The following is a 22,938-nucleotide window of genomic DNA, read 5'->3' on the forward strand; positions in this document are numbered from 1 at the left end:
GGAAAATGGAGATTAATGGTGGGAAGTGGCTGCAGGGGCCATAGGGAGGTAAAACAATGGAGGGCCAGGCTAGGTTAAGGGTAATAGAATTGGGAAATTGGGCGTAGTCCAGAACAAAAGGCCAGTAGATAAGATTATAGCCTCAGGCGAATGTCAAGAGATTTGGCCATGTGGGAAGGTCCAAGGTTTTTCATTTTTGGGATCCAGATCCCATCTTCATCATTCCCCCCTCAAACAAATGGGACCCAAATTCTTTTGGGGAAAGGGGCTAAGGTCTTGGTTTCTGAAACTGCTTCCTGCTGGCAAGGGGTATAGAGCTGTCCCTGACTCGAGGGGGTCCCAAAGAGGAGGTTGACTGGAACCCAGCATAGGCTGTATCCTCCCTGGGACATTTTTGAGTATCCAAAATGAATTCATAATTATTCAAGAGTTTGTCCTAACTATCCACACTATAAAAGTCAAATAAAGAATGTCTGTTGTTGAGACTATGATACTCAAGTGAATGGGTGGAGTTGGCTCATAAATACATATATCTTAGATAAACACAACAGATGGAGTATGAGCTCATGTTCACAATTAAACAAGAGGAGAAAAGTAAACTGGATTGCCTTTGAGAAATGGTGCAGTACTTTGTGCAATACCTTATATATCTTTCTGTAGCAAAACGCTCTCCTTTTCTAAACAATAGTATTCTTCTGGTGATGTTGTTATGGCTAATGCACGTAGAATATTATAGTCTCCAAAGAAATAAAGTTGAGGATCCTCGAAAGGACGGGAGAGAGGCCCTTGATGGATGTGAATAGGCTGCATCATATTACCAATGAAGAATAGTGTAAGAGATGAATGTACTCAGAGATAAAATAGAGGAGAGAAAAGTGGGCTAGGGAGGTACCATGATGGAAAGAATGATGAATTTGGAGTCAGGAGCCTGGGAACTCAGTATCTCAGGACCTCAGTTTCCTCATCTGTAAAATGAGGGTGTTGGATTTAATGATCTTTCAAGTCCCTTCTAACTCTAACTCTATGATCTTATGTGGTGAGAATGAAAGGAATCCATAGACAGTTGTATACTCCACTCAGATTCATGAAATGCCAATAGAATGTGAGGGAATTCCTCTCCCCTCCTCCACATACCTCCTCTACCATCATGGCGAGTGAATAAATTCACAGGAGGACATGGACAAGAGTCACATAGGATGAGAAGGGGCCTATATAGGTTGTATTCTGTATCATTAGAGGTAGCACTACATTGATAAGAGGTACATCCAAATATCAAGTTAAGCTCACTTTTACTCTTTGTAGAGTTTTCAGTTTCTCTTTAATGTTTAATCATGCAAATGAATAGCAGATTGGTATAGTGGATAGAGAATTAGCCTCCAGTCAGGATGATCTAGGTTTGTGACCTTACTCTTCATGCATACAGGTTGTATCTTCTTGGGTAAGTCACTTAACTTTACCTTTGGGCATCTCTCTAAGACTATAATTTGCCCATCTGCATTGAGTGAATGAATTTCCTCACTACTGGCTCCCTTCACCAATGAAATCATAGATCCATACCAAAACCATAATGTGCAAGTGATTGAAAGACTAGTGGGGTTGGTGCTGTTTAAGTGGAGGCAGTACCTGCACCTCCACTGATGTCATGAAGAGTATTTCAGAATATCAGAGTAAGTGTGTTGACATGTGCTAGCTCTGTACTTAAAGTTAGAAGTTGACTTGTACCTTTTTTAGCTAACAGTTAATTAGGTAATATAAATGACTTGAGTAAAGCAAATACCGAATTTCTTGGCCATATCCTAGGTACCCAAGGTACCTAGGTACTATCTGTATTTATAAGGAAACTTAGTGCAGAAAATAAGTATTTATGTTTCTCTCTCTCTGTGTATGTGTGTACATATTTTAAATTCACCCACGGAGTGCTCAAGCATCTAGTATAGTTTCTATATTTCTCTAAGTTGGTACTCTAAGAAAATATAAAAGATAGATACTTCCTCTCTGGATCAGTTCAATTTTTAATTTTTTTTTTCTGTTTAGCTGTAACATACAAGTTGAGATTCATTAAAGAACATTCAAAAATAGAATTATTTCTTTTTAAATTTAATTTTTTTATTCTGAACTTGATAAATACCCCCAAAATGAGAACTGCTACATACAAAGTAGAACACACAAAAAAAATCATATATAAAACCATGAATCCCTTCTCCACACTGCTTACTATTTTAAAAAAGTATATAATGAATTTAACACATTATATTCAAAATGATCTTGCTGTCTGCTCTTCCTTCTGTTTTCTTCTATGTACCTTAAAAACATTTCATTGCCTCTCATTTTGTTCTAAGTTTTATTTGACATCACCATTGTTACTCTCCCCCCTACCCTTACTTCAACCAAGTGTCCCAACTGAATATGGAGGAAAAAATAAACTTGTAACATATAAGCATTGCCAAGCAAAACAAATCCATACCATGGTCCTGTCAAAAAATGCATGTCTCTATTCATACCTCGAGTCTGTCACCTTTCTGTCAGCAGGTAGGCAATATGCTTCATTATAGGTCCTCTAGAGCAGGGCTTCTTAAACTTTTTCCATTTCCGACCACTTTTCACATTCAGGCAGCTTTTGTTGGTGCTGTGTGGCCCAAGGGCATGTGCAGTGCAAAGTGGGCATGCTTTGTGTTCAGAACCAAGGCTGCAGTGATGTTGCATGATGCAACATGGGCAAGTGCTGCCAGAAACACCTCGAATTTGTTAAGTGTTTGATTTTGAGTTAATTTTGGTTGTTGCACAGTCAGAAATCTTTTATTGTTCCCAAATTTTTCATGACCCCGTATTAGGTCATGACCCATACTTAAAGAAGCGCTGCTTCAGAGATGTAGCTGGTTATTGCTTTGATCAGAGTTCTTAAATCTTTCAAAGCTGGTTGTTTTTCTTTTTAATATTGTAGAATTTGTTCTCTTGGTGCTGCTTTCTTCACTCTGCTTCAGTTCATACTTCCCAGGATTCTCTGATATTGTTTCTTTTGTCATTTCTTATGGCACAATCATATTTCATTATATTCAAATACCACAATTTGTTCAGTCATTCTCTACCCTTTAGTTTCTACATCTTTACTTTTGTCCTTTTTGTGTGTGTGTGTGCATGTAAGTGTATATATCTAACCCTCCTTTGTGTGGTTCAGATAAAAGTAAGATTCATCTGATACCTCCTCTCTTCATCTCTTCCTTCATGTTTGTATATTCTTTTTGTCCATTCCTATTATAAAAAAAATATAATTTCTTTTCACTTCTTTCTTCTTTACATACAAGTATATTCCTTTTATCTTCCCCTTTTTTCCCTCTCCTAAAACCCTCAGAACAGAAGCAGTCCACCTTTAGGTTCTCTTCTTTTCTTATTTAATTTCAATATCCTTAGAAGACATTAAGTTCTGAAAGGCTGTTTAATTCTTCTCCCATTATAAGAATGTTAACACTTCATCATCTTATATCCCCTTCCAGCTGCTCAAATGAAGTTGCCTTTCTAAATTTTTCTTGAGACTTGTGTTTGCATTTTAGAGTTCTTAAAATGCTATGATCTTTTCATCAGAAATATCTATCCCTATAAGATTATGCTCAACTTTGCAGGATATATTATTCCTGATTGCAAGCTTATCTCTTTTGCCTTTTGGAATCTTATATTCCATGATCTTTTCTCATTTAAGGTAGAAGCTGCCATGTCTTGTTTGATCCTGAGTTTGTTTCTTTGGTGCTTGAACTCATTCTTTCTGGCTGCCTGCAATATTTTTGCTTTGATGTGGAAGTTCAGGATTTTTACAGTGACAGTCCTAGAACTTTTCCTTTTGGAGGAAAAAACAAATAGATTCTTTCTAGTTTCACTATGTCCTCTGCTTCTGATAGATCTAGGAAGTATTCATTTTGATTTCTTGAAATATAGTATATAGCCTTTAGAAAAAAATCATGGTTTTAGGTAGTTCAATGTTTCTTAAGTGATCTATCCATTACTTGTTTCCCAGGTCAGTTACCACCTTTGATGTTAGATACCTTATTTTTTTCCACCTAATAATCTTTTGATTTTATTCTACTATTTCTTGTCATCTCATGGAGTAGTTGATTTCTGTTTAGCCCATTACAATTTTCAGAGTCCAGTACTTGGATAAAGTTTGCCACTTTTCTAAGCTTTTTATTCTTATTACAGTACTTTCTTCCACAGTTTTTATTTAATTAAAAAAAATCTCTTGCTTTATTTCTTCTAGGTACTCATGTTGTACTTACAGAAAATCCATTTTTCCCTATTGAGTCTCTGACAGAGGTTGTTATGGAGTTACTTTCTCCTTCTAGGTTGGATTTTTAGCCATCATTGTATCTGTTATGTCATCTTGATTCTTGTGCTGATGTCTACTTCTTGGGGTTAGGCTCTCTGGATCTTGGATAGTCAGACCACTGGATATTTAAGGCCCTCTATACTGAAGCTGAAGCTTAAGTACTTTGGTCACATAATGAGAAGACAGGGCTCTTTGGAAAAGGCCCTGATGTTGGGAAAGATTGAAGACAAAAGGAAAAGGGGACAGCAGAGGATGAGATGGATAGATAGTGTCATGGAAACTATGAGCATGAACTTGGTTAGACTTTGAGAGTGATAGTGGATGATAGAAGGGCCTGGCATACTATGGTCCATGGGATCACGAAGAGTTGGACATAATTAAGCAACTGAAAAAGAAAAACAAGAATGGTTTCTTGGGACAGAGTGCTAGCAATCTTTAAGACTATGGGCCTATGCTGTCCCAACTGAAGCACTGCCAGACCAGAGGTGCATTGCCCTGGTCATTGTTGCTTTAGGTCACTTCCATCACCCAGGTTATAGGTTTCCAGTGGCCTTCAAGCTTTCTTGGGGGAGTCTTACACTCTTGTTGCCATCAGACACAGAACCTTGCAGGCTGCATGAATCTCTAACTGCTATCTGTTATCCCAGGAAGTTAAAGGGTTGTTTAGCTGAGCACAGCTGTTGAATTTCCCAATGGGTGGGTGTGTCTTCTGGAGGCTTTGGGCAGGTGGGCGGAAGAAAGTCATTGTTACTTGATGAATTTTTTTATTATTATTGTTATTGCTATGTTTAGATTTTATGCTAATGTATTGATGTGACAACTCTATTCAGGCAACCATCTTGGGTATTACTCCATAAAATTATATACTCAAAGAAGTTGAAGTTCCTACCGGTTCCACCCAGCCAACAATGTTCTAAGCACTAATTGTTCTACATGTACTACAATATTCTAATAGCTAAGTACTCTAGGGGTAATATGAAGTAAAGCTTTTGGCCAGGATTTGCTTTGAAGTTTAAAAGGAGATGAGGAAAAATGTTTGTATAATCTTTCAAAATACTTGACAGGTATGTCTTAAGATGGCAGTTTTCTTGGCTTTGAAGCTGCTGAATCAGAGGTTTTTTGTTGTTGTTTTTGTTGTTTAAACTTGTCAGTCATGGAAATAAAAAAAGTACGTGTGGCCTATCTCCCATGAGGTAATTAAAACATTATAAAAAGAAGAAAATTTGTAGCAGCCTGTCTTAGCATTATGTATGGATCTTTGAAACATTTTGGAAAAGAACCTAAAAGTAAAAATAATTTCAGCAAAATGAGTTTCCCTAAGACAGACTGGGTGTGACAGATGTATGATAGTAGTATATACATATATCCTGTTACTTCTTATGTTTATGCGCATGGATCAGCCTACTAACAAGCATTTACTAATTGTTTACTATTTGAGAGCATGCTAGTAGGTGCTGGAGATGCAAATACAATGAAAGAAACAAAGAGCTTGCATTCTATTGGGGGAGGAAAGGGACATATGTTAAGTGTGTACAGAATAAAGATTAAAGAGAATAATGCAAATAAATAGAAAGTAGTTAAATGTAAGATAGTGGGTGAAGGATGGCATTCACAGTTGTGGGTGGATCCAGAAAGGAGATGCTTGAGCTGCACATTGGAAGAAGAGAAGAGTTCCATGAGGCAGAGGTGAGGAAGGAATGAATACATTCCTGGTTTGGGGGTGTGGATGTCAGGGGTTGGTGGTATACAGTTGTCTTATATCTGAGGTTGTTGAGTCTGTGTATGATTATATCCATGACCTAAAGACTACTTTCTTGAATCTATTTAACTTTCTGACATCAATTAAATCTCCCAGTTAGTCCATAACAGGCCAAAAAGAGCATAAGGGACATAAATCAAGGACTTCCCAAAGTAATTCATCCATTTGTGTTTAGTTTATTCATTTGGACTTCCTGATAGTGTTTTTCATTTTTTTTCTTCTGAGTTCTCATAATTATATATTACAATGGTTATGGGGGAAGTTTAGCTAAGAATAGTTTTTTTTTTTTTAGCGTCTAAATAGGTAAATTACTTAACTTGCCTGGGCCTCAGTTTCATCATCTGTAAAATGAGGGGTGGGCTAGATGACCTTATGATCCTTGAAGTGCTCCACTGTCTAAGGCCCACTATGGTCAGAACAGCATGAGTGGCCAGTAGGTAGTTGTAAGGTCAGGAAGGTGGTATCAGAAAGAGATTGGAGATAGATGGCTAGGTTGTTGTTGTTTGTCCTTTGTTCTTGAAGAGAACCATGATATCAGGAAGGTGATGCCATGACGTGCAAGTGAATTGAATTTAAGTGAGGGAGGGCTGTGCAAAGTCACTAGCCTCACTTTCCCCTCTGGAGCCATCTGGGTCCAGTGGCAATATATAGATCAGGACAATTGGAGATGGCCCAGGATGCAGTGGGAGACCTAGGCCTTTTTAAGGTAAGGTCTTTAGTATTTATTAAGAGTGTATATGTGCCAGGCACTGTTCTAATGGGGTGGGTTCTTCATTAGATGAAATGATTTGTACTGAGAACTTCACAATTGCCCCTTTCTTAGGGTCTGAAGAAAAAAAAATTTATTTTTTTGGTGGTGTTCTTTTTTTTCCCCTCTTTTTAAAATTTTTATATTAATATATTTTATCAATAATCACTTCCATGTGCTTTTGAGTTTAAAATTTTTCTCCCCCTTCCTCCGCACCACCCTCCCCAAGATGGCACACAATCTGATATAGACTATACATTTACATTCATATTAAACATATTTTCACATTAGTGATGTTGTAAGTAAAAATTAAAACCAATAGGAGGAACTATCAGAAAGAGGAAACAAAACTCAACAGAAGAGAAAAAAGAAAAAAAATTATTTAGAACAATTCAGAAATACTTGAAATGTTTCTTTTTTCACATTGTCCCATAGCTCTAGTATAAAATACACACTTCTTTTCTTGGTCCTTAAGGCCTGCCATGATCTGGCACCATCCTTCCTTTCCAGACTTATTTCCCATTATTCCCCCTCATATACCATGTTCCAGTTTAACTTGACTGCTGTGCTAGCTGCTGTCAACACTCAGCATCCCCTCTCTCATCTCTGTGCTGTCACACAGGCTGACTCCTCTACCTGGAATGTACTCTTTCTCTTCACTCTACCTCTTGGAAGAATCATTAGCATCCTTCTAGTTTCAGGTGAGGTGCCACCTCCAGCATGAAGCCTTTCCTGATTCCCCCACCCCCCACCCCTATGCTTGTTATGTTCTGTCCATCTTCAAATGATCTTGTACTCACATGTCTTATTCCCCAGAAGAATGTAAGGCCCTTGAGGGCAGGGCTCTTTTCATTTTCATCTTTGTATTCATAGCATTTAGGACAGAGGTCTGCACATAGTAGGTACTTAATAAGTGTCTGAATGAATTGATGAATGATTGGAAGTCACTTGAACTTCTCATTAGCTTATTAAGGTCAGCTACACAAATATGACTTATATTTATTCCATTTTTGGTAACTAGCTCATCCAGAGAAGTTGGTCTGTGGCCTCTCTATTTTTTCTCTTTGTTTTTTCTGTTCTGTTTGTCTGTAAAGTGTGCCTATCGGCAGCTGGGCTGTGCAGTGGATAGAGTGTTGGGCTTGGAGTCAGGAAGACTTAGTTTCCTGAGTTCAAATCTAGCCTCAGACACTTACTAGCTGTGTGACCCTAGGCAAGTCACTTAACCTTGTTTGCCTCAGTTTCCTCATCTGTAAAATGAGCTGGAGAAGGAAATGGCAAATCACTTCAGTATCTCTGCCAAGAAAACCCCAGTTTTCTTCTGCATTTAGGGTAAGGGAATTTGTGAACTTGCTTTTAAAGTATTTTGCAGAAGGTGTTTCAATATATTTGATTTCCATTGTAATCCTCTGTATTCTGTTTTATGTATTTGAATACATTATTCTGAGAAGGGGTCTATTAACTTCCCCAAGGGGTACAAGACAGAAAAAAGGTTAAGACATCACTGAAAGTGGAACTCCAATGTGATTTTCTTTTATCATCTTTCATGAAAACAAGTTTGTAGATTTATTATGGGAATGGGAGGGGGGATCTCAGTATACAATACTGGACCTCTTGACTATATTTGTTATAGGGAACTGAAGTGGAAACTTAATTTGTCCAGGTAATTCAATGAAAGCTCCTATTTGAAGTACTCTTCAGGTTACAGGGTACTTTAATAGAATTACAGGATTTGGATTTTAAAGGGAACCTAAAGATCATCTCATCCCTCTCCCTTATTTTACACATGAGGAAACTGAGGCCCAGTGAGGTTAAGTGACACATCCAAGGTCATACAAGTAGCAAATACTTGTATACATACATACAATCCAGTAAGCATTTATTAATTTCCTACTGTGTATGAAGTACTGGTAGTAATATGAAGACAAAACAATATCACATTCTACTGGGGGGAAGGAATAGGATGTATAAACAGATAATTATATATGTGAGATATAATAAGAGGAGGAGAGAGAAAGTACTGGCAACTAAGGGGATTGGGATCACCAGAGACCGTGTCTGAGAGGAACTATGGTATTCAGCTCTGTTACAATACAATATTGAATAATATTGGTGACAGCTGGCATCCTTGTTTCACACCTGATCTTACTGGGCATGCTTCTAGTTTATCTCCATTATGAATACTATTTTCTGATGGTTTTAGGTAAATACTTTTTATTGATTTAAGGAAAAATCCATTTATACCTATACTTTCAAGTATTTTTTGATAGAAATGAGTGTTGTACTTTATCAAAAGGTTTTTCTGCATCTTTTGATATAATCATATAATTTAAAAAAGCTTTTATTATTGATATAATTTTTGCCTAAACTAATTTCTATATTCAATGCCATACATCCTCATCTTCACCCTGGTCATTTCTCCTGCTGAGAGTTTAATCCATCATTCATTCATTCATTCATTCAGAAAAGGTCTTCTGTAGGAGATAGCACATGAACTGAGCCTTAAAGGAAGTTAGGGATTCCAAACAGTGGAGAAGAGAAGGAAGTTCATTCCAGGTATTAGGACCACCTTTGCAAATATATGGAGGTGGGAGATGGAGAGCTGAGGTCAAGGAGCATCAGGTAGGTTAGTTTGACTGGAGCATAGAGTACATGAGAGAGAACTGCTCAGTAAGTCTAGAAAGGTAGGCTGGGATCAGATTATGATTGACTTTAAATGCTGAGCTGAAGAATTAGTACTTTATCCTATGGCTCTAAGGAGTCACTGACATTTCTTGAAGAGGGCAGTCACATAGTCAGACTTCTAGTGGCAAAATTAGAGATGAAATGAAAATTTGATATTAAATTAATCCACTATGCCTCCCACACAATCTTCTTCATGTAATCCTTATTTTGTAATTTTCATTGCTTATCCTGTATTGTATACTATGGCTCTTTGTAATGGTGTCATATTCTGCCATATAGCATACTTATTTGTGTGTGTGTAGCTCATGAGATCCAGAACCTTTGGACTACATGGACTGTGGATTAAATTGTGGCAACTTTTAATAGGAATTTACCTACCTTTCACTTATTAGTTCACAAATTAGGGGCATCTGAAGTTAATTGAAGTCTAGGTAGCCAGCTATAGACCATAATAATAGATCTGAGACCAGGTGAAACATCAAAATAAACCATTTAATTGGGAAAGGAATAAATAGTAAGTGGAAAAAAAGAAATAAATAACAAAGCAACAAGAGGTATATAAGTACATATCCCTAAATGAGTTATGGTTTTATTTTAGTCCCAAGAAGCTTAGGAAATTAGATGTTCTGAGAGATTCCCACTCTGGCAGGTCAGGGCATAAGAAAGGTCCCTCAGCAGTCAGAATAAGGAATGGGAAATTTCCTTGAGTGGACACCCTTGCAGATACAGTGGCTTGACTTACCCTGCACACAACTCATGGACTTATCTCTCCTCTAATGTAGTCATAAAACTCTAGCAAACATCTTCATTGACCTCTATCTTCTTGGTAGGAAAATACTTATTCCCCTTGGGGGAAGGGTCAAGAGTACAGCCTTTATTAACAAGCCTTTAGTAAGCACCTATTCCATGCTGGGCACTGTGCTAGGTCCTAAGAGATACTAAAGCAAATGGAATCATCCCTAATCTCCAGGTGAGGATATCCTTACATTCTCTTGGGGAAATAACATGTGCACATACATGCATATGCAAAAGAATAGCACAGTGCTTTGTACATAGTAGGCGCTTAATATATGTTGGTGGTTGTTATTCCTTACAATAGCCCTGTGAGCTAGATCAAAATCTTGCTAATTAGAAGCAGAGTTTTATATACTGTTTCCTCTTTAACAAAAACCCATTTAAGTCAGAAAAATAGACTCCGTTTGGAGAAAGGTCAGTTCAAGGGGTAAAGCTATCACATCATCATCTATTCTGGGAAGTAGGAGATTGATTTTGTATAATATGAAGGAGGCTGCTGCCAATGAAAGTTTTGTGGCCAGGTCGTTCTCTCCCCAAATGCTAATATACTTGAATTATGCTGGGGCAGGGGAGTGAATATCAGAGAAGTAGTCTAGCATGGGAGAAGCTTGAGAGATCAGGAAATGATTGGTGGCCAGCGCTGGGAATGATCTGAGAAATGAAGACATGTCTTAAAGAATTGGGAGGGGTATCTCAAAGGTCAGGAAGTCAATAGTTTTAGGCCAGAAGGCCAGGTAGTTTGAGTCAGGGTTATCCATCAGTTATTTAGTCAATTAGCTTTTATTAAGTGACTATGTGCCAGCCCCTGTGCTAAGTGTTATGGATACAAAGAAAGGCAAAAGGCTGTCCTCAGAGAACTAACAGTCTAATGGGAGACACAACATGTAAACAACTCTGTACAAACAAGATATGTACAGGATAAATTGAATATAATCAGTTATGATATAGAGAGGAGAGGCTTAACTATTAAGACATCGGTGAATAGAGGAATGGAAGTGGGTCTGAGCTGAGTTGAGGAAACATTTACCCTTCACCCTGTTTGATAATTCTTGGGAGTGTGTGGCCCAGTACCATTAGGTGTTCATAAGGGACGTTTGCAGCTAAAAGGAACATTTGTGTTGTTGTTCAGTCATTTTTCAGTCAGGTCTGACTCATTGTGACCCTATTTGGGATTTTTTTTTTTCATTTTTAGACAATTGGGTTTAAGTGACTTGTCCAGGGTCGCACAACTAGTAAGTGTCAAGTGTTTGGTCTAAGGCTGAATTTGAACTCAGGTCCTCCTGACTTCAGGGCCAGTGCTCTATCCACTGTGCCACCTAGCTGCCCCTTGGGATTTTCTTGACAAAGATAATAGAATGATTTGCCATTTCCTTCTCCAGCTCATTTTATAGATGAGGAAATTGAGGCAACAGGGTGAAGTGACTTGCCCAGGGTCACACAGCTAGTAAGTGTCTGAAGTCAGATTTGAACTCAGGAAGATTTGTCTTCCTGATGCCAGGCTGGGCACTTTATCCATTGCACCACCTGGCTGTTCAAAAAGGAACATTGGAGGCCCCCATATTTATCTTGATTCTGAGAGGACAGTGGTAGTTCTGGAATCAGAAAACCTAGATTCGTATTTTGTTTCTGACGCTGTCTTTGACCTTGGACAAGTCTCACTTACCATATCTATAATGTGAGAGGGTTGGGCTAGATAGATAGCCTGTGAGTTTCTATGTCCTTTATGTCTCTAAAACTATGGTCTTATTATGATCTGTGTGATTCCAGGGAGAGTTATATGGTGGAAGTGAACAATGATTCTGTGAAAGCACAACTCGATGCACCCCATTCCCCTTTCTTGCAGCAAAATAAAATAATAAAAACAATTGCTAGCAGTTATGTAGTGCTTTAAGGTTTGCTAAGCAGCATTATAAAGATTACCTCATTTTATCCTCACAACAATTCTGGGAAGGAGGTGCTATTATTATCCCCATTTTGCAGATGAGAAAACTGGTCGAATGACTTGCCCAGGGTCACACAGGTAGTAGGTGTCTTAGGTGAGACTTGAATTCAGGTCCTTTTCAACTCCAGGTCCAGAACACTTAGCCACCTAACTACCTAGCTCTGGTGACAGTTTGGAGGAATATGCATTGATGAATACTCATTGGGTATAAAAGTGCCATTATATATCACTGTATTTAGAAAATGGAACTTGGAAATAAATAACAGCCTGAATGAGCGGCGATAATTCAGACAGGTAAGAATTCCATGCATTTAATTCCTGTGTCTTGTCCTCATACCTTTAGTTTAACAACTTCCTTTGTCTTTTTTTTTTTTTTTTTGGGTGAGGCAGTCAGGGTTAAGTGACTTGCCCAGGGTCACACAGCTAATAATTGTCAGGTGTCTGAGGCTGGATTTGAACTCAGGTCCTCCTGGCTCCAAGGCTGGAGCTCTATTCACTGTGCCACCTAGCTTCCTCTTAGTTTAACAATTTCTAAAAGAGTCAATGCAGTCATTTATCTTATATGGCTCATAGACGTCATCATCATCATCATCTCTGGCAAATACAGTATTTATTAAGCTCTCATAGGTAAAAGGAACTAGCGAATTAGAATGAAAAATGGACTTGATATGATCAAGTATGTCCCATCAGTTCTCAGACAGTTGGTAGGCCAATGATGGACCGCCTCTTAAGGTCTATTGGGCTCATACTTTTCTATTCTATTTTGTTTAACACAGTTTGGTGCAAGATTGAATTTTAGAAGTCAAATCATATTTTATCTATTGGGAAAATTTTTTTAAAGGAAAGATTACTTTTCTTTTTTATTGATACCTTTTGTTCTTTCATTACATTCTGAATATACCTCTCTCTCATCCCCTACCCAGCAAACCTTCCCTTGTAACAAGATACATATATAACATTCTACACTTGTTGTCTCCCATCTTGCCAATAAAGAGAGTTATGTAGAAAGTCTTTTTTTGTAAAAAAATAATACCATCCTCTAGTTTCTTTTTGGTAAATATTTTTTTTTCTTAAAACAAGCTTGCTGAAAACAAATATATCTATTCAAACCCAGAACATGTATTCTGTTCATCAGTTAATTTCTATCTAGCTCAGAGACTAAGTATAGCAAGTCTCCAGTTTATTTGCCCAAGCCCAGATAGGTGTTGTCCTAACTGCCATCCGGGGGCCAACTCTCCCTCTCTCCCCACTGTTGTTACATGGTACTGCCCTTCTCTTCCTCTTTCCCTTTGTAGACTTCACTATGTGGTTATCTCTTTACCCTCCACCCTTCTCCTTACTATCTTCCTTCTTCCCCTTGCCAGTTCAATTCAGAGCAAGGTCTAGATAGCCAGGGGAAGGTGAAGTCGATGAGCATTTATTAATTTACTTAAATTACTAAATTACTTAAATTACTAAATTAATTAATTTACTCTGTGCCAGGCACTGTGCTAAGTGCTGGGAATAAAAATACAAGTAAGAAGACAGTTCCTGCCCTCGAGAAGCTTACATTCATATGGGGAAGACAGCAAAGGGTGAGGGGCAAAAGGGTCATGGAAGACAAATCTGGAAAGTCAGGAGTAGAGCCCACAGAGGAGTGAAGGAGTAAGTGTGGTTGGCCTTGGCACTTTCTCAGAATGGAAAAGAAAGGATAACTTTTACTCCTCTTTCACACTTTTTCTGCTTCTGCCCCTCCCTCTAAATCTCCTAAGCTCCTTTGACAAAGTGCTTATTGTAGGCACCAAAGCTGGGCTTTGCTTTGAGATATAACTGAATTGTAACTTTACTATGTTATGTCCCCAAAGATCCATCATTATTACCTATGTGTTCTTTACTTGAGAAAAGAAAAGTTGGGTTTGGTGTATTGGTGCAATTTCATTGTTACTGTTTTTTTTTTTTTTGGTTGTTGTTCAGTCATTTTAGTCATGCCTAACTTTTTGTGACCCCATTTGGGATTTTCTTGGCAAAGATACTGGAATACTTTGCCATTTCCTTCTCCAGCTCATTTTACAGATGAGAAAAATGAGGCCAACAGGGTTAAGTGACTTGACCAGGGTCACACAGCTAGTAAGTGTCTGAGGCCAGATTTGAACTCAGGTCTTCCTGACTCCAGGCTTAGCCCCACTGTGCCACCTAGCTGCCTCATTTGTTATTGTTAGTAGGTAGTAAAACCCTCTAAAAAATAAAAACTCTTGGAATCAAATTATGTGCTTGATTTAAGAACAGGATGATATGTTCTTTTTGCTGTAGGCCCCAGAAGGAGAGAACCATTAGTTGGAAATAAGAGATGGAGCAATCCCTGGGAGCCCAAGGAATCTAAAAAAAGGGGTGAGGGAGGGATGAACTCAGATCTCAAGGCAGAGTAGTGATACAGTGGAAAAGATGTTATGTTTAGTGTCAGAGGTACTGGGTTCAAATCTCAGATCCTTACCTACTACTTCTGACCTTGGACGTGTGATTTAACTTTACCTCTCTATGTCTCAGTTTTCTCAGCTGCAAAATGGATTCTGGATAGTGGATTAGGTGATTTCTAAGGTCTCTTACACTTTTAGATCTATGATTTATGACCTTTGTGGTCCCTAGCAATTTACACTGGTAGGAGGACTTAACTCCCACTTTCTAATAATACCTTACCCTTTAACCATCTGGAATATCCTTTCTCCTACTTGTCCCCCCACCCCCCTCACTTCCATAATCCCTCTTCCTTCCTCTCCCCCCAAGCAATCACCTTCCCTGCCTCTGGGAGGCATTACCAGTAGCCTGGAGCTTTCTCATTGCCTAATGGAGTCAGGGAGGGAATACCTAATCCCACTCAAGAGGTGGTGAGGATATGTAGTCCTGGCATCCCAAGATGAAATTCTTAATGCATTTTCCTATTGAAATATTACTATGTATTATGGTTGGATTGTAGGATAATATTAGTATTGGTTTGGTTTATAGGGGAGACATGCCTTTCAGGTTGCAAACAACTTAAAAATGAAATTCTGAAGGCAACCAGTCATAACATGGGACCATGTATTCTATGTGAGGTCTATAAAATTTCCTTCTTTGAAGAAATTTAGAGTAGACTGTTTAATTATTTAATTAATAATTACTTCTTTCATTCAACAGCTGCTTATTCCATATCTCCTATGTGTAGTATACTGATAAACTTTTGTTCATGGAAAGTTAAATACAGTCATGTGTGGAGGGCGGAGGCTAGATAAGTTAGCTTTTCCAAGTCCCCTGGTTTCTGCCGAAGAAACAGCTATTTTAATACTATTCATTAATATATAAAGTCAGTTCTGTTTCAAGTTGTGTTAGGACCCAAAGTTCAGTGGAAACAGAGCTCATGTTATGTAGAGAAAACTGAGCCTTAGGGTTGTGAAAGAAGATGAATATTTTATAGACACCAAACTTTTTGTCTAGTCAGAAACAGAGGGATATTTGTTCTTTTGTTTTTCCAAGTAAGATGAAATTGTAAATGAAAACTCCACAGTGGACTCTGTAAATTGAAAAGAATTGAGCAGAGGAACATAAAAAGAAACAATATTAGACACAAAGACTGGCTGTGTTGCTTGTGTGGAAAATGGTGTGACTAACTTATCTTTGGAGGAAGGTAAGTTGAGTAACAACGACCAGCAGCTTCATAGGTGGAATTGTAGGATTGGCATTGGGAAGGAATAGTGCTTTTCACTCCATTGATAACGTGGGTAAATCCAAGACCCATAAACAATTCAGACAAATGTGATAGAAGTACAGCTAACTCTCACTGACCTTTCTAACGGCTTCGTCTTCGTCTTCTTCTTCTTCTTCTTCTTCTTCTTCTTCTTCTTCTTCTTCTTCTTCTTCTTCTTCTCTTCTTCTTCTTCTTCTTCTTCTTCTTCTTCTTCTTCTCCTTCTCCTTCTTCTTCTCCTCCTCCTCCTCCTTCTCCTCCTCCTCCTCCTCCTCCTCCTCCTCCTCCTCCTCCTCCTCCTCCTTCTTCTTCCTAGGCAGTGGGGTTAAGTGACTTGCCCAGGGTCACACAGCTAGTAAGTGTTACGTATCTGAGGCTACGTTTGAACTCAGGTCCTCCTGACTCCAGGGCCACTACTCTATCCATTGCGCCATCTAGCTGCCCCCTCTAACTACTTCTAAGGGCAGTGGGGCCATGGGTGATGCTGTGGGGCAACTTGTGCCTTGAAATTTCTGGCTTTTAATCCTTTTGCTCATTTAGCTGTGCCTTGGAATGCAGAAAACTCTCCCTTTCTCTTCTTGGCTTGCAGTATTATCTTTCTTAATAAAATAGGACGTAAACAAAGTGACCCATACTGAGAGTGTTTGCTTAGGAAATGTCCTGCTACTTCCTACTTCTGAAAGCATTTATATTTCAAATGTAGTGTGAGTAGGAGATAGGTTAACACATTTTCATCTGCTCCTGTCAGATTAACATTTCTGTAATGCTTCCTAGGATGTTGTGGCCAGTGACCCCACTGTGATGTTTTGGGTAATCCTGGCATAAGAATCCATATCAGGGGTGGGGAGCCTGTGACCTCAAGGCCACATGTGGCCTTCTAGGTCCTTGGGTGTGGCCTTTTCACTCAGTCCAAGTTTTACAGAACAAATTCTTTTATTAAAGGGTATTTGTTTTGTGAAATTTGGATTTAGTCAAAGGGCTGCACTTGAGGACCTAGAGGGCCATATGTGGCCTTGAGCCTGCAGGTTCCCCACCCCTGGTCTATATAATCCCCTTTTAGGTGCTTCATTAGTTTTAAGAGATGTGGTCACATAATAGCAGATTTGTTCGTATTTGACCATGTTACCATCTGGTAAAGGCTGCTACAATTTCCAAGCCAAATCTGCTGCTTTGGGATGGCATGCTTTTTGCGTGGACTCTAAGACTTATACCATACCTCAGGAACTGAGACATGTTCTTCAGAAGCTCAAGTTGAAATGGACTTCCTTTAAAATGACAGCAGTAATCACTAGAGACTTTTGGTGTTGAAATACATGACCCCAGAGACTCAAATCTTGAAAAATGAGGTATTAAGCCAGATTTTCCTGTTGTCTGGCCATGCCCTGGTTATATTAAGTTTGGATTTGTTAGCAAAATGATTAACTCTTTCAGTCACAATGGGACCATTCACTAAATTGACAGTTGAGTGGACTTAAAGCATGTTGTTGTTAATGGTAGCTGATAAAACAGGATTGTGTGATCAAGAGAGCTTTTACTACGGAAAGGAGAGGGGATAGCATTCACTAAGATGAATGAGATGTATGCTTGTTCTCAGTGAGTACTTTTTTTCCAGTCCTTTTTTCTATTTGAAGGACTAAAGTGTAAGTGGGTCATAATTTCATCTCGTCTTGCAGACAGCTCTGAAGATGCTACATCCATTTGTTGTATATAAGTTCAGCTGAATGAATGGAGCTGCCAGGGCCTGTTGGGAGCTTTCCTAATTAACTCTTGGCTAGCTGGACACCCTCATCTTTTGTTCACTGTTCTTAGGAGACTTTGAAAAGGCAAAGTACTTACTATCAGCTTTAGGAGTTCAACAGAGCTGCTTAACCACAAACTGTTAAGCTTTTCCCAATCCAAAAGTCCCTCCATCCCAAATGGTTAATTCTTATGATTAGGGCTTAATGTATCTTAAATGACTGTTCAGAAAATTGGTACAAACCTAGTACAACAAGTAAATGAAAAACATGCAATTTTTTCCCCTTCTTGTATTGCAGGTACCTTTTATATTTGCAAATTAAAAGAGATATTTTCCATGGTCGTCTGCTGTGCTCCTTTACAGATGCTGCCTACCTGGGGGCCTGTATTGTTCAAGGTAAGTGTATGACCTGTAATATGGTAAAAAGGAACTCATGCTCCCTTGCCTGACCCTCCCTCCCCACCACATTTGTTGTCAATTAAGAAAAGAGCAGAAGGACTGGAGGGTTTTTTCCAGGATTCATTCAGTTGTCCCCATATCCCTCTTTAGTTATGCATGAGAACTCTGAACTGGAGCAGAATCAATGACAAGTTCATAATTGTACTGGAAAACCTAAAGGCTTTGTTCCCTTTGAGAACAGGGGGAGCTCCCAGCTGAATGTTCTTCTCCAATTGCTTCTTCTTCTTTAAATTTAAATTTATTAATTTTAAAATTGAATTAAATTAATTTTATTTTAATTCATTATTTTATTTTAAATTCAATTTTAAAAATTTAATAAAACAAGCATTTTCATAACATAGTACAATAAAAAAGATGATTGCACATGAAACTGCAAATTCACTAGGTACAATGTGCTATTCCTTTTAAATATACAACAAAGCTGTCATGTAAATTTCCTTTCCTCCATTTTTTCCTTTTGTTACCCTGCCCTCCACCCCCCCCACCTCAGAGATGGCTACCACTAGACACAAATAGGTATATATATATTATATATAATAAATATGTAAAATTATTCTATACATACTTCTATTTATCAGTTCTTTCTCTAGATATAGATGGCATCTTTCTTCATATATCCTTTATGGTTACTTTGCGTATCTATCATAGTCAGGATGATTTATTCACTCAAAGTCGTTCTTAAAACATTATTGCTATTACTGTATACCATATTCTCTTGGTTCTGTTCATTTTGCTCTTCGTTATTTTGTGCAAGTCTTTCCATGTTTTTCTAAGATCATTGACTTCATCATTTCTTATAGCACAATAATATTGCATCACAGTCACATACTATAGCTTGTTCAGCCATTCCTCAAATTGATGGGCATCCCTGCAGTTTCCATTTCTTTGCCACCTCAAAGAGAGCTGCTCTAAACACTTAGAGTATATAGGTTCTCTTCCTTTTTCCCTAATCATCTTTGGAAACAGACCTAGTAACGGTATTGTTGGATCAAAGAGTATAAGCAGTTTAATAATTCTTTGGGCATAATTCCAGATTGCTCTCCAAAATGGTTGGATCAGTTCACAATTCTACCAACAACAAATTAGTATCCCAATTTTTACACATCCAGTTACTTTTAAGAAGACAAGGAAGGCCCTGAACGGTATACTGAATCTAAGGATTCAGTAGTGTCTACTAGTGCTTTGGCACCTCCTAGGTAGAAGTAGCATATGGTTTGCAACCTCAAACCTCTGCCTGGGACCTGCTTATGTTGAATTAGTGGAGAGGACATGTTCAGTATCTACTAGTGTTGCTATGGCCTTTGTGACTGGCAACCTGATGTTGTCAACACTGACAAATGGGGTGTTCAGCCAAATTTTTCCTGGTTCAGGGTAGTTAGTGTAGTTTAACAGCCAATCAGAATGGTTGCTAGCTGATTTAGTCCTGATTGACAATTCTGCCTGCCAGTTAAATTGGTGGAAGGAGGGAGAAGGGTGTATTTTCTTCATCTTGTGTTTTTATTGTTTCTTTAAGAATTTCTGGGTCTTAGTTAAGACCAAATTCCTGAGTGTGACATTGAGGCACGACCATTGAATACCCATCTAGACCATGGTACCTACCTACTAGACCAGTGCTATTCTTTAAAAATAAGTCCATTCAAAATAAAATGAGTTCTGGCTATGAGGCAGAGAAAGACTTTCTCTTTGGGTGAGGTGACTAAATAGCCACCCACTGTGATCAAATTTCTCCACTACCTCACAAACTGGAGTTAGAATGTCTCCCCCTTTCATTTGGGCAGAACTTTGATGTGACAAGTTAGTCAGTCAAACATTTGGTGAGCCCTTACTTTTAACTATGCTCTGAGTTGAGTAGATGGATACCTACTCTGTGGCTTTGTCAGAGGAGTTCACCAGGGGAGGTCCAAGGGTGGGGGCTTATACAAAGAGAACGCCTTAGTGAAGCATTTTTGCTTGATCAACAAAAGAGTCATACTTAGTTCATTGATTTTTCTGCTTAGGAATGAGCCAGCAGCTGGGTATCTAGAGAGAATGACACCATACTCATCCCAGTGTTTCCCTCTGGATATTTTTTTGTAATGAAGGAGGAGGTTTGAGAGAAGCCAGTCTCTGGGGGTTAGTGGTGATCTATTGCTGTGGTGATGTTTCCTGTGGCTAAGCTAAGGGACCAAGTTATGCTGCTTCTTTCCCTGGAGTCCAATTGAAAAGACAGCTGCAGGGTCAGTCTGGGAGGGCACAGGTGATCCAGTCTCATGGAACATGAATCTTAATGATATATTTATGAGCTGAGGGAAAGAGAGTGTGTGTGTGTGTGTGTGTGTGTGTGTGTGTGTGTGTGTGTGTGTACCCAGGAACTCTAAAATAGGAAAATGATTAGCTTAACTAATTTTGTGTCAGTCAAGGTCCAATCTGCATGTAGTGCCTTGTACTTGTATTGGCTCCACTAAGGAAGATGCGATAGTCATTGCCCTACTCAGAGAACAGCTTAGATATTCTTTTCCAGTATATCACTACCACAATCACCTACCCCATTTTTTTGAAGGGAAATCTCAGCCATGTAAAAGAGTAGTTTTGACCTGATTCTCAGGTGCTGTATAGCTCTGAAAGGAATCCTGAGGGATTTTCTCCCCCTTCTTTCCTCCCCTAGCAGTAACCAAAGAGTCAGAATCAGATTTTGGCTGAGGTTTCAGCACTGATGAAGATACCCTGGTTTAAGGCACTAGTAAAAAGTGCAGTGTTAAAGTGAGGGGGATGCATTTTCATTGTGAGAAATAAGAGGTCTGCTTCTGATGGAATGCTAATAAAACTGCCCTTGAATTGAGGCACTTGGCAACACAAATCTTATGGAGATGGTACAACCTATGGAGATGCTTCACTGAAGATGCTTCATTCAAGCTGTTTGAATTCTCCAGAGACTGAGATATGCCATGCTTTGCAGATACATTGTGTTACAGAGAGCATATTGTTTAAATATATTTATAAGTTTAAAATAATATGGGCCTTTGTTTCAGGGAGAAGTTTGGGAGCATTAACTGCAATGAATAATTTCCCCAAGGCCATCTGGGATAGTGTAGAGTAGTGTTTAGGGCACTGGACTTGGAGTCATAAAGACCTGGGTTCCTATCCTGCTTTAGACACTTACTAGCTGTGTGACTCTGTGCAAGTTACTTAACCTCTCTGTGCCTCAGTTTCCTCATCTGTAAAATTGAGGGGTTGGCCTCTTGTTTCTAAGGTCCTAGAAGGGACCTATTATATGATCCTTATCTTTTTCAATTCTTAGCCCAGTTCATGGTCCAATTTGACTCAACAAACACTTAGGAAGTAACTACTATGGGCAAAGTATTTTGGTAGGCATTGGTGATACAAAAAAAAAAGGAAAATAATCCATTTGTAGTCACAGTCAAGATCCATATACTGTTAGACCAATTCAATGGGCTGCCCACTCTATTGCATGTCATTTTCTGGACCATAGGCAGCTGTCAGTCTCTGAATGTTGCAGGTCACCCCAAGGGCAGCTCACTATTGGTGATGGATTGCCACTTACTATCAATGGAGGAGTGGGGTCAAAGATATCATCAAAGACATAACAGAACAGAAAAAGAAGGTGGCCCTGCCCTGTTGTGAGAACAATGAATTGCATTAATAATGGAGACAGTTGTCTTCTCCTTTAGCATCCATAATATGCGTGGAAATCTAGACAAATATCTTTGTCAACAGTCAGTGATCTTTGTGTATTGTCTTCCCCCATTAGACTGTAAGCTTCTTGAGGGCATCAAAGACTTTTTCATATTTGTATTCCCAGCACAATGCCTGGTACATAGTAGATGCTTAATAAATGTTTATTGGCTATTGACAAGGTATCAAAACTTTAATAGCCTAAAACTGCACTAATTTTTTTGGGACAGCCTGTATCATGCCAAATTGGAGACATATTAAAAATGAATAAACAAATCCCTCTATTTTCTTGTCATCCACATATTAATAATTCTAGTCAAGGTTTAACTGTGTCAGGGAAGATAAAAACAGACAACTGAGAATCCAAATTCCAAACCAACCAATGAAGTTTTATAATGTATTTAGTTATTTGGGAATTGCTACCAGTACACCAAGGACAAGCTCAAATTAGGCCTTCTAGAAGGAAACTATTTATTTTTATATTTGAAAGATTACATACTTCTACAAGAAATGTATCCTTTTTTTTCTTGCTAATTTTATTGAACATTAGCCCTTCTATTAGCTTCTATATGGAAAAAAGATTTAAGAATGGACTTGGTGATTGCTAAGGTTTCTTTCAATTTTAAAATTCTGTGATTCTGTTGTTCCCTTTTTCTCAGGTAAGGAGGCCTTGTGGCATAGTAGACAAGAGCACTGGTTCTTGAGTCAGAGGACCTGGGTTCCCGTTTTACCTCTAATATTTACTTCCCAGATGATATTTGTCAGATCACTTTCCTTCCATGGATATCAGTTTTCTCAGCTGTAAAATGAAGGGGCATGATAGTCTCGGAGACCCTTCCAACTCTAGATTCATGATCTTAAGAAGACAAACAGTTGTTTTAGTAAAATCACATTTTGTTCAGTTGATCCTTCTTCGGCTTTTGGGATCATTTGCAAATGCAAATAACAATCTTTCTTGTTAGCACAGTATACTATCCAGAAGGCAGCCTGTGTGCTTTAAAAGTATGAGAAAATATCACTGTATTTGCTTTTTCTTTTCTCTTTCTTTCTTTCTTTTTCTTTTTTCTTTTTCTTTCTTTCTTTCTTTTTCTTTCTTTCTTTCTTTCTTTCTTTCTTTCTTTCTTTCTTTCTTT

The 22,938-nt window shown here is 38.5% G+C and overlaps 1 protein-coding gene across 2 annotated transcripts in view; it reads left to right on the top strand.

The window, feature by feature from the left end:
• LOC114025947 (FERM domain-containing protein 3) overlaps positions 1-22,938 on the top strand; it is a 335,752-nt gene that overhangs the window by 207,000 nt on the left and 105,814 nt on the right. For both annotated transcript variants that reach the window (XM_027839487.1, XM_027839488.1), the window contains one exon: positions 17,973-18,070. In XM_027839487.1, coding sequence (XP_027695288.1) covers positions 17,973-18,070 — 98 coding nt within the window. The remainder of the gene's footprint in view (positions 1-17,972; positions 18,071-22,938) is intronic.

The sequence above is a fragment of the Vombatus ursinus genome, unplaced genomic scaffold (genome assembly GCF_900497805.2).
Source record: "Vombatus ursinus unplaced genomic scaffold, bare-nosed wombat genome assembly UNPS02014832.1, whole genome shotgun sequence".
Classification (NCBI taxonomy): Eukaryota; Metazoa; Chordata; class Mammalia; order Diprotodontia; family Vombatidae; genus Vombatus; species Vombatus ursinus.